General features: G+C 41.2%; 1 protein-coding gene and 1 pseudogene across 2 annotated transcripts in view; one reads left to right on the top strand and one right to left on the bottom strand.

Annotated features, from left to right (window-relative positions):
* Nucleotides 1-503: 503 nt before the first annotated feature.
* LOC102182391 lies at nucleotides 504-5,515 on the bottom strand (annotated as a pseudogene).
* The window catches only part of OGT (O-linked N-acetylglucosamine (GlcNAc) transferase), a 39,705-nt gene continuing 26,779 nt past the window's right edge, over nucleotides 5,485-18,410 (top strand). Inside the window, exons 1-3 of one of the 2 annotated variants that reach the window (XM_013976396.2) lie at nucleotides 5,485-5,746; nucleotides 9,100-9,280; nucleotides 10,150-10,393. In XM_013976396.2, coding sequence (XP_013831850.2) covers nucleotides 5,710-5,746; nucleotides 9,100-9,280; nucleotides 10,150-10,393 — 462 coding nt within the window. In that variant the 5' untranslated portion in view covers nucleotides 5,485-5,709. The remainder of the gene's footprint in view (nucleotides 5,747-9,099; nucleotides 9,281-10,149; nucleotides 10,394-18,410) is intronic. The other variant, XM_013976398.2, reaches the window with a different exon arrangement.

The raw sequence follows: 18,410 nt of genomic DNA, 5'->3' as shown, positions 1-18,410 counted from the left end.
CAGTATAAGATTAAAGATCTTTTTTAGTGTATATGTAAATTCTGCATTTTATCACATGGGCATGTTTCTTCAACACTATCTTTTGAAAACAGGCCACTTAAATAGACCACAATTTTTATTCTAAAAATTTCTTTCAGCTTAACTTCAGGTTGCATACAGGTGAAATGTGTTCTCAATGCATAAAAATCACAATGGATAGCAGCAAAGGACTTGGGGGGGGGCATAGATTAAGGAGAATCTGATAATTTACATTGTCATTATTTTGCATATGATAAAATACAACTCACACTTCTCAAACCTTTTGGTTCTTTTTAAAGAACCAAAAATGATCTCAAGACATGTTGGCAATACTTCCTCACCCCTAAACAAATTGGCTTTTCTTTTCACTTTAATTTTGAACAGTTATGGCAGTGAAAGATTTTGATAGTAATGTAAGTTTATAAACTATAGTCCAGTCTCATTTCTGGAACCCAAAGTGCAAGATGGAGGGTTCTCCTAATCTTTCAATAATTCTTCATTTTGTTTGGCAAAAGCAGTTTGTTAAATAAATCTATTCTGATATGCTGACATATAACAAAACAGCACAGGTGTGGCAAAGAATGCACTTGCAGGAATCTTGATACTTGATTGGTCAGTCTGACAGGGTAAACTGCATATCCAGGTAACGGAGACCTTGAATAACAAAAAGCTCTATTTTCCCAGTTTCTGGCTGAATGCTTAATTAGATCAGCAAATTGTCCATCCATATCTGGTTGTTCATAAAAGCAAAACCTAACATTTGAGCGCTCAATTCTAGTGTAAAGTGTTTTACTATGGGAGTGATAGCTGGAGCTTAAAAGATAACAGTCATCAGAACTAGCTGGAGCAAGAAAAGAACCATCTGGCATTTTTGCTAGATTTCCTTCCTTCTCCCAGCATGTGATTGGTCCCCAGCACTATCCTTATTTCGCAAGTTTTTTCAACTCCTCTGTAAAGCTTGTCACAACCATAAGACCACTACTTTCCATTGAGTCATAACTCTTGCAACCACAGGAGCAGAGTCAGGATCAAAATTCATATGATAGCACACATACTTTCAAACACATGGACATCTGTGCTGGTAAGCCCAGTGATGTTCATTTGGATTTGATTATTCTGTAATGGTGAGTGTGGAGGGACATCATCATGACTCACTCTTGGGCTTTGCAACGTGACACCTGTGGTGTCAATGAACAAGCTATACATAGACGGATCCACAAAGTTTTCTAGGGCAACAACTAGGTCCTTGTCTTCGGATTTTCATTTTGGGAGAAAGAGTTCTCTCTGGATTGAGAAGGAACTGCAGAAACTTACATGGGAGAACTATCCAGACAATAGCTAGGCTATCCTTCCAAAGCATACATTACCTCATTTCTAGGCACAAAATATCAAACGCAGTATTTTTAAAAATAATTTATTTATTTTTGGTTGTGCTGGGTTTTCATTGCTGCCAAGAGGGCTTTCTCTAGTCGTGGCAAGTAGGGACTGTAGGGTAAGGGAGTCAGTGAAAGCGAGGTTCGGAGAAAGAACAAGACGGGCACTTTACAGGAACAGATCACCTTTAATGAGGTGAGAAGGGGCAGTAGTCAGATTAGTGAGCTGCTGCACTAACCCAAGAAAAGAGTAAGTATATATAGGCATATATGTGGAAATCTACTGTCTTAAGGGGGCCTGTTCTTCTCCAAGGTTGTTCAGAATAGTTCTCTCTTAAACGGCTGGGGCAAGGCATTTGGAGATCTGCCAGAGGCTGGGACAGGCTGGGAGCTGGGCGTAATCAACCTGAACGTCCATTTTTTTTCTTCCAGTGAGAGAGTTCTTTGTTTTGCAGGGAATGGTGGGGAGGACCCGGAGGGGATTTTGAGCCTTTCCTTCACGGACCACCCTCCATTGTTGTGCCCTGGGTTCTCAACGCTCTCTAGTTGAGGACCACAGGGCTCTAAGTGCATCTGCTCAGTTGCTCGGAGGCATGTGACATCTTCCCAGATCAGGGATCAAACCTGTATCCCCTGCACTGGGAGGCAAATTCCTAGCCCCTGTACCAGGAGGGAAGTCCCAAGGGCAGCCTTGAGGCATAAGTCCAATAACTACAGGTTCATTGAGGGAAGATGCAAATCTCCATTCTGAGATTCTAAACTCTTCAATTATTTTGTTCTCAGCACACAGTTTCAGTCTGAAGACTGAAAATATTTTCAGACATCATTCTGTGTTGGATCTGGATTGGAAGAATGAACCAAGACTTTGAATCTTACTTCCTCCATTTTGATACAGGCCTCCTCAAGAGTTTGCTGGTCAAGAGGCTAAAGGGTATGACTATAGTGATGATTGCCAAGGGAAGTGGACCTTATTGATCTTTCAGAAGTCACATCTTTAAAAACGACTGGTGCTGAGGAGAGGACACTGCATCCTCATCTGGCAGAGCTCCCAGAGGGTGCGATCCTCTTGCCTTTCTGCTTTTGTTCTGCAGAAAGCCACCTTTTTAAGGTACCCATTAGGCTTTCACTCTTTGATCTATTTTGTTCTTTTTCATCTTCCCTGTTGATATCCCAGCTGGCCATGTCTTTACCATAGCAGCTACCAAATAAGGAATCATGTTTTCCAAACTCACTGGCTAGTGATGGTTGCTGTGCTACCATGAAATCAGTTTCATCCTTTTATTCGGGTTCAACGATTTCCGGGAGGTTTTTAAACAAATTTTCTTTGTTATGACTGGTTAGCTAATCCGGGGGGGGGGTGGTGGAGGTCGATCTCTCTCTGGAACAGTATCCGCAAACATCTGATGAGCCTGCGGTGCTACATCTGTGTATTCTTCCAGCTTCATTGAACCATTTGGTGGCGGCGGCCAGAGCGTGTCTCAGGCTCCCTCACCGAGCGCTGGTGCAACTGCTGCAAAATATGTATTTGTTTCAAGCCGCTAAGTTGGTGGTGATTTGTGGGACAGTAACAGAAAACTAATACACCATTAGCGGTGTTATTAAGGTGGCAAAGTTTGGGGTTGCGGTGGAAGAAGCATCTGGTTTGTTTTAGATGATTCTGAATTTTGAATTGCTACCCATAAAAGGGAGAAAACAAAACAAAACACTAAACAGAAATCGGTGTGAAAGAGAACACACAGAAGCACCCCCTTCAACACCTAGGTCACGCCTTCTTCGTCACCCTTCTCCAGCCTGAAGTGACTGTTCCCTTCTCAGATATTTACAGACACTGATGTATTTTATCACCTTTATAATGCTCTTCTTTTTTATGCTCTAGTGGCTTTCTGAGTCTAACTAACTGGGCTTCAATTTCCTTGAGGGCAAAGATCTTCCCATTGATTTTTGCATCTCCCACAGTGCCTTGCACAGACTCTAGTAAGTGTTACTTGATTGGCCAAAGAAGATGGTTTTATCTGGTAAGTCCTTCAAACTAAACCCTCCAGGTGCTACTCCTGGAAAGCACCTGGAGGGGGTTCTTGAGATTCCAACAGGGTGTGGGGGGGTGTTTCCTTATTGATTCACAGTGAGCCCCACCACCCAGCTTTTCCCAGCAGCATCCCTTGATTCCTCTCTCAGGAGAAGGAAACTTAGACACAAGTATGGATGGGCCAAATAGCTGGCCCAGCTGGCAACATAACTTGGCATTGAAGAAGAATTTTACTTAATTAGCTAAGCACCCTCTACTCAGGAAGGCCTAAACATCTGCCAGTGGAATTTGAGAAGTCTGTTATAAAAGTTGAAAAGCTGATTTTATTCACCACAGATCAAACACTTGTAGTGAGGGGTGGGGCATCGGGGGGAGTGGGGTGGGGGGAAGGTTTTACCAGTTAAATTAAGAGAAGAAGCTGGTGCCCAATTTCCAGGAAAGTTTGTGCAGTGAACTTTTTCACTGTACCTGACTTTTAATTATGGATGTAATAGAAGAAATTATCAATATTACAAGTTTCTTCTGCACTCATATCCATAATTAACAGTATGTGAACTGTCTCAAATAAATTAAAGCAAAATTTGAGGACCTAAGTTTTTTTTAAAAATAAGAGTGGTCAGATGACTAGGTAGTAGAAACATTTTGAATAAACTCACAGACTTGTCTTAGATCAAGGACTATTTTTGGGGAAATAAAAAGGCTCTGAGAGCCCCAGCTTCTTGCCTTCATTGGTTTGTAATTTCTTGCTAATGTGGCAAGCTACTTTAATCCTTTCTGGAACAAGAGATGCAATATAAATTAATACCAAATGTGACAAAACGTCTGAACAGTGGACTTGAAACTGCAGGAGGATCATAAAGAACTGATTTGTTCAAGGAAGCGCAGCAGTTTAGTCTCTAGATGTGTGGTTTAGGTAGATGGCAAATGAATCAATTTATCATTGTTGAGCTGCCTTGAGTTAAATGGTATCACTGATTGTAACAATTCACAAAGCAATGTGGTGGAAATGAAGTCAACTCGGAAGGGTCATGGATTTTGAAGAATATGAATCTTTAACATTTTTATGGCTGCTGCCTTTGCAGTGCAAACTGTCAGCATGTCCCTGAGTTGTGAAGCATTTGCCGTAATACTGTGGGCAAAATTATCGTGAACACCAAGAGGATTTGGAACTTTTGGGCTATATGGCCAAAATCTGAGATGCTTGGGTTCATTTGGCCCTGAGAAACTCAATCCTTTTAATCAAAGTGCTTAAACCAATGGCTGGAATCAGAACTAACACGTGTTCAAATTGGAACTCTCTCTTTTAAATTCTAGACTTTGAAATATAACCATTTAAATTTACTTGCTCAGAATTGATTCATCATCTTTCAACTATACGAATGAAGTTGATGAAACCTGTATACGCCTTTGGCATTCCTATTAAAATCTATGCTCTTTGCTAGGTGGTAGACTATACCACGGAGAAGGCAATGGCAACCCACTCCAGTACTCTTGCCTGGAAAATCCCATGGACGGAGGAGCCTGGTGGGATGCAGTCCACGGGTTCGCTGGGAGTCGGACACGACTGAGCAACTTCACTTTCACTTTTCATTTTCTTGCATTGGAGAAGGAAATGGCAACCCACTCCAGTGTTCTTGCCTGGAGAATCCCAGGGACGGGGGAGCCTGGTGGGCTGCCGTCTATGGGGTCGCACGGAGTCGGACACGACTGAAGCGACTTAGCAGCAGCAGGAGCAGCAGCAGCAGCAGCAGCAGCAGCAGCAGCAGCAGCAGCAGACTATACCACTGGCAAAAGTATCATTCAAGTGTATAGTTTCTTTTAAACCATCCGCTTCGCTAGTAAAAAAAACTTGGTGGCTCCTGTCCCAGACAGTGCCCTAACAGCCAGTCGGGCTGACACGGCTGCTCGCATGCGCTCTAGACATAATCGTGTTTGTCGCAATGGGCCCTGCGCGGAAGGTTACATAGGAGCGATTGACTTTGATTATAGTCATTTTGTTGGTAGCACTGGTTACCGCGCTACTTCCGCGCTGGTACTTGATTGTAACAGAAAGTAGTTCCGGTCCGTGTTGTTTCGGCCGAGGAGCCGTCGCCGCCATTTCAAGACCGTGAGAGGTAGATGGCCAACCAGAGTTCTAGGGTTCGAAAGCTGTAACTGTTGCTGCTGCTTAAGCCTGCCAAAGCACTGGTACGGCTGCTGCCCTCGTGCTCCTACCTCTAGAAACATTATTGCCAGTAGTGGCGGCTGCAGGATTCAATCACCCCCTTCTTGCACTCGCTCTAGAAGCTCCAGATGGCGTCTTCCGTGGGCAACGTGGCCGACAGCACAGGTACCGGTGTCTGTTCTACTTTGGCAGACGCCCCCTTGGGGTCTCGCGCCGTCCTCTGCCTCTCATCACTCCCTCCCCTCTGGCCATCCCCATTGCATCAGTGGCATCGCTAAGCTTTTCGGCGTCTAGCGGCATCTGATCTGGGTTTTCTGCTGTCGTCCGTTCCTAAAACATTTTCTCTCGCTTGCTTGCGTTTTGCTTCCTTTCTTGCTTTGTAATCCTATACATTTTCTAGCCTTCTGCTCTCTCGGGACCCTTCTACACCTGCGCGCTTAGACTGTCTCAGAATGGACTGCATTGGAATCCCTGCCCTTCTCGCTGCCTTTCATTCTCCTTCGCAGTCGTTTTCTCCCCAGTTCAGCTCACCGCCCCCTTCTCTTCCCCCTCCACCCCGCTCCCTTTAGCCCGATTTGGTGGTCCTCTGTCAATCTAGGGCGGAGGTGCCGTTCCAATGTAATCGTATCCTCACTTTGCATCACCCCAAGGACGAGCGCAAGCTCCTGGGTGCGCTCCGGGTAACCTCTCCAGCAGGGGATTTTGAGCAGCACCGCGCCTGGCAGCGCCTGTGTGCTGTGCCTTGGGTTGAGCGGCCCCGGTTTCGATTGGAAATTTCCAGGGGTTTCTTTTGCCATCGCCCAATTCCACTCGCTGCCCCCAGCCTGGATTTCCCACCCTGTCCTCCTCCCTCCTCTCCCGCGGGGAGCCACACCCTTTCCTTCGCGTGGTTGCCAGCCCTGCGGTCCGTTTCCTACCCTCGGGGAGAAACCACTCTAGTGCGGGGGCTTCGGCGTTGACCATCCTGCCCGCCCAATTCTCGCTTTGTGTTACTTTGTCCTTGTATTCCTCCGCCGCCGTCTCTGGGTCTTCCATCCCCATTCTTTAGCCCGGTATTTCTTTATTCATAGGGGGTATATTTTTTTGAGTTTTCATCCCTGCTTGAAGAGTTTGTAAAGCAACTGGAGTGTAGCTGCACAAGTGCAAGGCGGTTGCCCTTTTAGACAATTAGTCTGAGAGCATTTAGTACTAAAAATAAGAAAACTCCAAATTATAGGAGTGTCCTTCAGCTGCCTTTCCGTATTGAGGCTATTTGGGGCGGGAGGGAGGGGGGATTGGGCTGCGGTTCTAAGGTTTCCCACGAGGTTATTTTTTTTGTTGGTTTCTCAGTTGAGATATGTCAAGGGTTTTATTGTTCTTGGACATTGTGCACTAAGAGATGAATCTTCAATTGTATCTTATATTTGACTGTAGGTAGTGAGATTGGTAGTGTTCCCCTCTCGCTCAGGGATTTTTTTTTTTTAAAGATTTAAGAGTCTGTCCTAGATTCTCTTGTTCTAGCTTGCCCTTTTCTTTATTTTTTGGCCGCACCATGCGGCTTGCGGGATCTTAGTTCCCCGGACCAGGCATGGAACCTGTGCCCCCTGCATTGGGAGCGCATAGTCTTAACCGCTAGACTACCAATGAAGCCCCTGCTTGCCCTTTTCTGCCTGTTATTTTATTTGAGAAAGTTGTCATTTCTAGTGTTAAAATAGCAGATAGGCGGCTTTTGAAAAGTTGATAAAGTATGGGTTAAAAATAAAGAGCAAGGAAGGGAGTTCTAGAGACTTGTTTAAAATAGATAGAGTGAATAGTGAAATCGCTCAGTCGTGTCCGACTCTTTGCGACCCCATGGACTGTAGCCTATCAGGCTCCTCCGTCCATGGGATTTTCCAGGCAAGAGTGCTGGAGTGGATTGCCATTTCCTTCTCCCGGGGATCTTCCCGACCCAGGAATCGAACCCGGGTCTCCCTCATTGCAGGCAGACGCTTTACCATCCGAGCCACCAGGGAAGCCCCAAAATAAATGGGATCGAATTGAACAGAAGCAGAGTGAGCTGGGAAACAATAGCAGTCTGGAATTCTCCAGGCCAGAATACTGGGGTGGGTAGCCTTTCCCTTCTCCAGGGGATCTTCTCAACCCAGGGATCGAACCCAGGTTCCCCACATTGCAGGCAGATTCTTTACCAGCTGAGCCAGAAGGGAAGCCCATAAGAGGTATAACCGTCCACAAATGTGGATGCAGGTCTCTCTGCTCTTAACGTTAGTGGTCAGCTAGCTGTGCCTTGTTAGGAAATTTACTTTACTTTCCTGAGTATACAGTTCATTTGCCAGGTCTAATGATTGAGGGTCTAGGCTCAATATTAGCTTCTCACTTGGAGCTTGGTAGAATTTAAGTATTTAATTTGTAGAAAGTTTCTTACTCTGTCTCGTGGAAGTACTGTGGTCAAATTCCCAAGTAATGTATCATTGTTAAAGTATTTACACTTGAGACTTAGGCAGCTTGTTGTTGTTTTCCATCTCTGGGCTTTAGCTGTATATTCTTTATCTTTTTGTATCTGAACAAAGTTACATACAGCAAAGTACATTCATTTATTATTAATTTAGTTGCACTTTATTGAATGGTTTTATATTTTAGCGTTTCTCCATTCTTTAAAAAATTCATTGCAGTTGTAGGTAACTGCTTAGTTTATACAGGGTTGTTTGAAGTGTTTTAGTCCTTTTAGTCAGTATCAGAGCTCTTTAGAAAATGCTAGTGTTAAACCATCGTGGGTGGGATTTAGCTAATTTGGTCTCAGTGTGAGTTTGGAATGGTTACAGGAGCAATATAATATAATCTTGGATTTTGATTTAAAATGTTTGACCCCTTTAAATATTTTGGCTCTTGACAGATGAATTCATCTTGTTTATCAGCTGTTTTAAAAATAGCACCTTGACTTTTAGTTTTTTCCCCTTATGCCTGTTTCTAGTGTCACCCTTAAAATAATTTAAAAATTAAGTTGTGAAATAATACAAAAGCATGAATATAATTTGAAGAGTTAACCACACATCTGGTGTCCCCACCCAGGTTAAGAGGTAGATTGTTACCAGTACCCCCCCCCCCAATCCAACCTAAAACATGGGACAAAGTATTAAGTTTCCCAGTAGGTTATTCTGACATTATTACATCTATGTGACCTCGCAAATCACATGTTTTATATTTCGTTTCTCTGTTAACTGAAGTATAAGGAATAATGTTTAGTAGTGAATCTTTAGATGCTACATCTGATTTGTAACTTAAAATACCAAGTATTTTTGGTCATAAAATATCTCATTTGCAAGTAAATATTTCTGTGTAGGCGGGGAATTCTAAAAATGCCAATTCTGCACCTGATGTTAACTTGGGGGTATCGATAATGTGCAGAACATTCTAGTGCTTTACATAGTTTCAAGCGTTTTCATCTTTAAGTTTAATATACCATATTTTTACATTTTTTTGTTTGCATTTCTAACTTTTTGTTTTCCCCCCTCCTTCCCTCAAATGTTTTGATGATTCTCCAGAACCAACGAAACGTATGCTTTCCTTCCAAGGGTTAGCTGAGTTGGCACATCGTGAATATCAGGCAGGAGATTTTGAGGCAGCTGAGAGACACTGCATGCAGCTCTGGAGACAAGAGCCAGACAATACTGGTGTGCTTTTATTACTTTCATCTATACACTTCCAGTGTCGAAGGCTGGACAGGTAGGAGATGTGGGGGTGATGCTGGTGATTGCTGCCTCTGAGTGCTGAGCTTGAAAAATGTTACTTAAATATCTGAACTTGAAATTTTTCCAGTTCTGGGTTTCACCTGGAGCCACCAACGCACATCTGCTCTCTTGCCCACTTGTGATAGGCCCAGCTGCCAGTTTTCTTCCCTTCTTTTGTGGTGGTGGTTGTATTATTGGTATAACTAGGAACCTTTTCTAGATTTTTCCACCTACGTCGGCTGCTTTTTTAGAACTCTTTTTCAGGTAATAAATTATTCTTGGTCTACATCTGAGCATCCAGTCTCACCTTTGTAAGATGTGTCACCTTGAGGGACAGAAGTGTTCAGAGATAATAGTGTATATGTTGCGGTAGGAGGTGCATATGTAGTTCAAGTTGCAAATGCCATCATTAAATCATTATGATGTACTACTTTTAGCTAATCAGTTGAATTAATCAAAAGGGAAGAATTTGTGTTCTTGGCCTTTTAATAAATTGTCACTGGCTTATTTAGACATTTAAAGATGTGCATCATTGAATTTTATCAGCAGATGGAAAATGAGACTCATGCACATAGCGTTTTCATTCTTGATCTTATTGATCATTGTTTACAATGAGGCAGTTTGGTAATGAGACTAGTTAAGAATTTTCTCTCTTAAGAAAAAAGTGTTCTGATTTGAACTCCGAATGCCTCCACGTCTGAAAAACTTTGATTTCCACAATTTTTCCTTCTATGAGCTAGTTAAAAGATAATATATTATTATATAATGATCATTACACAGGATCTTCAAAAACTGTTGCATAAGGGCCATACCTTCTTTCTGTAACATGCATACCCATGCATCAACACTTTTCCCCTTTTCCAGATCTGCCCACTTTAGTACTCTGGCAATTAAACAGAACCCCCTTCTGGCAGAAGCCTATTCAAATTTGGGGAATGTGTACAAGGAAAGAGGGCAGTTGCAGGAAGCAATTGAGCATTACCGGCATGCATTGCGTCTCAAACCAGATTTCATCGATGGTTATATTAACCTGGCAGCTGCTTTGGTAGCAGCAGGCGACATGGAAGGGGCAGTACAAGCTTACGTCTCTGCTCTTCAGTACAATCCTGTAAGTATAATTTTAATGGTTATTATTTTCCTTTCACAAAAGCCTAGAAAGAAGCATAGTTTGATACTTTAGACACTAAAATAGGTTTTTTTGCATGGAATAAAGTCAAGAGTTTGGAAATGTTTAGTTACTTAAAATGATGAAATTGCTTTGACCCAGACCTGTGTTGTCATCTTTAAAAAATTCATTTTATCTAGCAAGTTATTAGCATAAAAATTACCTTATTGCAAGAGAGTCTTACATCTATTTTTAGAATGCCTGTAAAAGTACAGAACACATGGTATTGTTTCTTTGGGCTCTTTTGGTTAAATTTGGATAATTTCTGCTATAATGTTCTCACAGCAGGTAATTGATTTTCAAGGAATAGTGGTAGCAGGGCCTTAATCTGTAATATAGACTAGTTAAAATGAGATGTCAACATATGGATCCATAACATGAAAACTAGGCTGCAAATTTTTTTCCTCAATATCCTATTCTCTCTTCTTTCAACATAATTAGAAGTGGTAAAATAGAGGTAATAGTATGCACACAAGGCTTTTGATTAGTCCTTAAAATTTTTTTTTATCTAAATTGCAGATGTTTTCTGGGAAGCAAGTGAGGCCCAGTTGGCGGACACGTTCAGTGTGTTAGGGTCTCTGAAAGGTACACAGAAAAAGTAAGACTTGCCCTTAGAACTTTTGATGTAGTTAAGGAAATAAGATAGACATAAATTTAAGAGGAAAGTGATAGAGAGATTATAGGTTCCAGAAAAAAATTTAGGGATATGTTTCTAAGCTATGTCATCAACTTTTAGCTTTGCAGCAACCCAGGAAGTGGTTAACAGTTAACTGTTATGGCTACCATTTATTTAAAGTCTACTGTATGCTCAGACACTGTGCCAGTCAGACATTGGTCTTTCTTAATGCTCACAATGATCTTTCAAAGTAGATGGTATTCCAGTTTTATCACTTAAAAGTAATGGAGGGGTTATGTAACTTGGGAGCAAATAGAATGATGAAGTGGATATTGAAACCTGAGTCTGAATATCTTGAAAGCAAACATTGAAGAGAGGAAGAAAGACAAGATAAAAAGGGGAAGAGGTGCTCAGAGGGCACTCATTCCTCAAGATAGCCCTTGAGCACAGTGTGAAAACCATTGTGCTATCCCTTAATCCTTATTTTACAGGTAGGAGACTGAAGCTTAATTTAGTTTATGCAAAGATCTGAAATCACTTTTTATCAGGACATCTATTAACAGTTGTTTTTTTTTTGAGTTAATTTTGAGTGTAAAATTTTAAACTTTATTTATTGTTTTTTGTATGGATACAGTGTATCCTTGGAGGTAGCTGATACTAATTTCTTAGGCATCCTTTTGGAGATACTCAGTGGGTATATATGTAAATTTAAAGGACTTCTTGTAATTTTTATTGCAGTACTATCTAGCTAGTTACAGAAAGTTTTAGGTACCCCTGTATGTGCTGCTGCTGGGGCTTGGACCTTGTTCTTGCCAAGGTTCAGGGCTCACTTGTGCATCTAACTGTGATAGTAAGTTCTTTCCCTTTATTAATTAGGTTGGTCCCATCCTTCACTTGTTGATTGCATAGACATTCATTTGTGTCCTCTTACCTAGCCGTGGGCCCAAACGTCTTGAACTCTGCTCCCCTTTGCTCAGGTTTCCACATGTGTGGCAGAGCAGTCATTGCTGCTGACAGTATACCAAACTGCAGGAGTATGATGAGAAAGAAAAACTAAAGTGGGAGACAAAACCATGCATTTCAGTATCTAACCTGTTAACAGAAAGCTTATCATTGTGCCCTACCAAAGAAGTAAGATAATATGAAAATAAGTCATGGGACTACCCTTGAAGGTATTGAACAGCTCTGCGTTCCCTGCTTTTGTTTCTACTAGTGAAAGGTGCTGCTTTATTTCTCTGTCTTTACCAGTGAGAATGAGAAAGAGATTGTGCCTACTGCCTTGATTTCACCTAAATATATCGTAGTGATCATGCTTTAATTCATTTCAGGGTATCTTGTCTTAGTAGATTTAAGAGCTTCCTAATGCACTCTGTGCGTGCTCAGTTGTGTCTGACTCTGTGATACTATGAACAGCCTGGAGGCCACTCAGGCTCCTCTGCCCATGGAATTTTCCAGGCAAGAATACTGGAGTGGGTTACTATTTCCTCCCTGGGATCTTCCCAACCTAGGGATCGACCTCGCATCTCCTATGTCTTCTGCATTGGCCTGCAGATTCTTTACCACTGTGCCACCTGGGAAGCTCCTAACTAGATTAAAGCTTACTGTCAAATGTCTTTGTTAATTCAGGACTGACAGAGAAACTTGAGTCTGTCCTTATCGCAGTGCATTGCTGGCCTGAATCAGAGTTGTAGTTGGCCTTCTGTGAGAAATAGTTAAACTCAGGTTATTCTGGTTTTGCTGTAGTGAAAAAGTAAAATGTTATGGTGGGAGTCTTGGCAACATGTTTTCTCTTTTTCGTTTGTCTCTTTAGGTTAATGGTATGTCAATTTGGAAGTTATTCTCTGACTTGGTTATAGAAATTACTTTTAAGAAGTAGAGCTGTTTCATATTTTTACATTCTGAATTGGCTTCCATAATGTTGGGTGATTTAATAATTTCACTAAAATTTTAGTCCATCGTATTTGAATGTACTATTGCAGCTGGTAATCTTCACATGATGACTCACTAGAGTTATTCATACTTGACAATCCCTTTTATGAATTATGTTTAAAATGTTCTTTGTAAAATGGCTGTAACCCTGAGTTGCTATAAGGAGCCCTGTTTCTGATTCTATAGGTTGTACTTCTGTTTTGATTGTGGAAGCATAGCACTGAGATCTGCTGGCATCCTGACCATCAAGTGTTACTGTCTTTTGTTATTTGTTACTGTTGCAAGCCTCACTCATACAGCTAAACTGTAGAAAAACTTATACAGTCATCTGTTGGTATCCATGGGGGATTGGTTCCAGAATCTGTGGGTGCTCAAGCCCTTAGTATATACCTTACCACTTAAATAAAGCGGTGTAGTATAGTTGGCTCTTCATGTCCATGGCTTCCTCACCCAAAGATGCGGAGGGTTGATTGTATTTCTATCCCTCTCTGCTTTGCTTTTTTTTTAAGTTTGCTGTGCATATGTCACATTTAAATATTTGAGTACTTACTGTATGTACAATCCTTTGTTAGGAACTGGGGAGATGTGTTGGAGGGGGTTGTGGATTATAGCATGAGCAGGACCTGACCCATAAAGGAAAAAAGTTGTAAGCTCCTCAGATGATTATTATTAGAGTATTAATCATGAGGTTTTCTCGAGTGGATGCTTATAACCTAAGCATTCTGTAGGAAGGTAAATAGCAAGTAGACTTCCTTGTCTGAAGTGGTGAGTCAAGTAGTAACAAGAAGTAAGCGTAGTAGAGGAGAGTCAATTGGAAGATTTAGAAAGAATAGAGAGGCTGAGGAGTTTGAATTTAATTTAAGAGGCAATTGAGAACTACTGTAGGCTTTTATCCGGAGAAGGCAATGGCACCCCACTCCAGTACTCTTGCCTGGAAAATCCCATGGGTGGAGGAGCCTGTTGGGCTATAGTCCATGGGGTCACACAGAGTCGGACACGACTGAGAGACTTCACTTTCACTTTTCACTTTCATGTACTGGAGAAGGAAATGGCAACTCACTCCAGTGTTCTTGCCTGGAGAATCCCAGGGACGGGGGAGCCTGGTGGGCTGCCATCTATGGGGTAGCACAGAGTCGGACACGACTGAAGTGACTTAGCAGCAGCAGTAGGCTTTTATCAACCCGATTTTATTTCCCATCTATGTTGGGTGTCGGGGGTGGGAGGCTCTAGAAGGATAGGTGGGAAATAGATGCTATCTTAGGAAGGGTTGTTGTGCAGGAAATTCTTACTCATTTCCATCTTACCTTTATTCATACTATTTTCCCTTGTCTACAATGCCCTCCTCTTTTGTCTGTTAAAACCCTACTCATCCTTTAAGGCCCAGCTTTTAGTGTCTCCTTTGAGTTCATTTACTTCTCTAAAATTCTTTACAGTTATGTGGCTGGTTAATATGTATGGGTTTAGTGTTGCATGAACAAAAGTTTGCTATAAGAAACTTACCAGATTAACCATCATTAACATCTGTATCTACTTTGTGTTTAAAAATCAGTTGGTAATTCTGAAACACTGTAGAATAGATAAAAATTATTTTGTGATCCTAACTCTTTGTTGAACTAGACTATTTTTGCAGCATTCCCTGTAATCAGAAATACTGTTAAAAGTTTAAAACTAGAAGCAGCAGAAAAGTAGCTTGTAAAATTTATCCAAGTAGAGTGAAGGCTAGGCTGTCTTGGGGAAATAAAAGTAAAACTCAGAGCAAGGGCTTCCCTGGTGGTTCAGTGGTAAAGAGTCTGCCTGCCAATGCAGGAGGCACAAGTTCAATCCCTGATTTGGGAAGATCCCACATGCTGAGGAGCAACTAAAGCCCGTGCACCACACCTATTGAGCCTGTGCTCTAGAGCCTGGCAGCTGCAACTGCTGAGCCCACGTGAGGCAACTACTGAAGCCCGTGCACCTTAGAGCCTGTGCTGCACGAGAGAAGTCACTGCAATGAGAAGCGCATGCGCCGCAACTAGAGAGTAGCCCGTTCTTCACAACTAGAGAAAAACCCATGCTGCAATGAAGACCCAGCACGGCCAAAAATAAAATTTTAAAAAAGCAATGTTTTACATGGGAAAAAATATGTATGTGTTTGTCTTTCCACATAGATTGTAGGCCCTTTGAAGATAAGGATTCTATTATTTCCCCACAGTTTCAGGCATATTGTTGAATAAAGGTTTGCATAAAAGATATTAAGTTGGTGCAAAAGTGTGGTTTTTCCTTTGTTGAAATTTGCTGTTTGATATTGGAATACATTCTAAATAAATGTGGTTATGTTATATACATCATTTTAATGCACATTTCTTGCATTAATTTTTTTTTTTTGGGCTAATGACTTGTTAGGTTGGTGAACAAGTAATTGTGGTTTCAGACCATGGATTTTAAATCATAACTAGGCTCAAACACATTTTTGTTAATCAAAATAAGAACAATTATAATCAACACATTTTTGCTAACGAGAAATATGTTTATTCCTGTAGCATAAAAATCCGTGCTTTGGGCTTCAATGAACTTTTGGAAAGCATTTTCTGCATTTTGCTGGTCATGAAAGCATTTTTCCTGAAAAAAGTTGTCAAGATGCTTGAAGTGGTAGTCAGTTGGTGAGAGGTCAGGTCAATATAGCAGATGAGGCAAAAGTTCGTGGCCCAGTTCGTTCAACTTTTGAAGCATTGGTTGTGCGATGTGTGGTTGGGCGTGGTTGTGAAGAAGAATTGGGGCCTTTTTGTTCACCAGTGCTGGCTGCAGGCATTGCAGTTTTCAGTACATCTCATCGATTTGCTGAGCATACTTCTCAGATGTAATGGTTTTGCCAGGATTCAGAAGGCTGTAGTGGCTCAGATGGGCAGCAGACCACAAACAGTGACCGTGACCTTTTCTGGTGCAAGTTTCACCTTGGAAAGTGCTTTGGAGCTGCTTCTTGGTCCAGCCACTGAGCTGGTTGTTGCCAGTTGTCCTATAAATTCCACTTTTCAGCACACGTTGCAATCTGAGAAATGGTTTATTGTTGTTGCATAGAATAAGAGAAGACAACACTTCAAAATGATAATTTTTTTTGATTTTTGGTCATCTCATGAGGGACTCACTTAACTGAGCTTTTTCACCTTTCCAATCTGCTTCAAATGCCAAATGACCATAGAATGATCGATGTTCAGTTCTTCAGCAACTTCTCGTGTAGTTGTAAGAGGATCAGCTTCGATGGTGGTTCTCAATTGGTCATTGTCACCTTCTGATTGTCGACCACTGTGCTCCTCCTCTTCAAGGCTCTTGTCTCCTTTGTAAAACTTCTTGAACCACCACTGCTCTGTACATTCGTTAGGTGATCTTGGGCCAAATGCATTGTTGATGTAGTGAGTTGTCTCTTCTTTATGACCCATTTTGTAGTTGAGTAAGCAAATTGCTTGAATTTGCTTTTCGTCTAACATCATTTCCTTAGTCTAAAATAAATATAAAATACACAGCAAGTAATAAGTTATTAGCAAAAAACGTAAATAAGGAAACACATTAAAATGATGTATAACATAACCAGATTTATTTAAGAATGTATTCCAATATTGAATAGCAAAGTTCAACAATGCAAAGCCACAGTTACTTTTGCACCTACCTAATACTTGCTGTTTATTTAATATTTATATTTATTATATACTTACAATTATGGAAATGATGTTAGAAAGCAAATTAGAGTGATTTTCTTATTTGAGTTCAAAATGGGTTGTAAAGCAGTGGAGACAACTCAAAACATCAACAAGACATTTGCCCAGAAATAACAGTGCAGTGGTTCAAGAAGTTTTACAAAGGAGACAAGAGCCTTGAAGAGGAGGAGCACAGTGGTCGACAATCAGAAGGTGACAGTGACCAATTGAGAACCACCATCGAAGCTGATCCTCTTACAACTACACGAGAAGTTGCTGAAGAACTGAACATCGATCATTCTACGGTCATTTGGCATTTGAAGCAGATTGGAAAGGTGAAAAAGCTCAGTTAAGTGAGTCCCTCATGAAATGACCAAAAATCAAAAAAAATTATCATTTTGAAGTGTTGTCTTCTCTTATTCTATGCAACAACAATAAACCATTTCTCAGATTGCAACGTGTGCTGAAAAGTGGAATTTATAGGACAACTGGCAACAACCAGCTCAGTGGCTGGACCAAGAAGCAGCTCCAAAGCACTTTCCAAGGTGAAACTTGCACCAGAAAAGGTCACGGTCACTGTTTGTGGTCTGCTGCCCATCTGAGCCACTACAGCCTTCTGAATCCTGGCAAAACCATTACATCTGAGAAGTATGCTCAGCAAATCGATGAGATGCACTTCAGTGCCTGCAGCCAGCATTGGTGAACCGAAAGGGCCCAATTCTTCCAGGCCACAGTGCCTGACCACCCATCACACAACCTATGCTTCAGAAGTTGAGCAAATTCGGCTACTTTTGCCTCATCTGCTATATTCACCTGACCTCTCGACAACCACCTACCACTTCTTCAAGCACCTCAATAACTTTTCGCAGGGAAAATGCTTCCACAACCAGTAGGATGCAGAAAATGCTTTCCAAGAGTTCATCAAATTCTGAAGCACAGATTTTTATGCTACAGGAATAAATAAACTTAATTCTCATTGGCAAAAATGTGTTGATTGTAATGGTTCCTATCAATAATGATGCTTTTGAGCCAAGTTATAATGATTTAAAATTCACAGTCTGAAACTGCAGTTACTTTTGTACCAACCTAATATTAACCTAGGAATGGATGCAATGGGCCAGGTTTGAAAAATGTGATTCTTCTAGTAGATATTTTTTTGATATGACGAATGGAGCAGAATAGGTTTTGAACTTTGGGGGAGAACAGTGATATCCTTGAATTTTGAATTTTCTAGAAATTAGGTATTCATGCATGAACGTTTGAATTTCCAATGGGAAAATTGGATTTCACTATGATATTTAGTATATGTTTTACCTTCTAAAATTGCTTTATTATTTTATAGTGATCTTGAAGATAATCTATTTTAAACTATGGGCACTGTGTTAACTTGATTTAGCATGTTGTAATGGATCTAAATGATGTAACTAAATATTTATATACACTGGGATGTAACTAAATATGACATACACTGTCAGCACTTGGATGGCGTGCATCCAAGAGTTTATAGAAACTGGAGGGTAAAATTATGCAACAGTTGGCCAAGATGTATAGCCCACTAGGGTCATTGTTGAAGAAGTACTGCAAGACTTCTGATTACTATGGCTCAGAAAAGGCATAGGAATTGGTAAAAGTCCAAAGATGTATAACCACAGTAATCAGATGTAGTAGAAGGAGTTTGTATGAGTAGATTGAATTGTTCTGTCATGGTCTGCCAAAACAGAAGGGTAACCCTTAAAGATTAGGGGGA

The sequence above is a fragment of the Capra hircus genome (assembly GCF_001704415.2).
Source record: "Capra hircus breed San Clemente chromosome X unlocalized genomic scaffold, ASM170441v1, whole genome shotgun sequence".
Taxonomy (NCBI): domain Eukaryota; kingdom Metazoa; phylum Chordata; class Mammalia; order Artiodactyla; family Bovidae; genus Capra; species Capra hircus.
The sequence above is the reverse complement of the archived record's forward strand: the minus strand, read 5'-3'. Positions and strand labels throughout refer to the sequence as shown.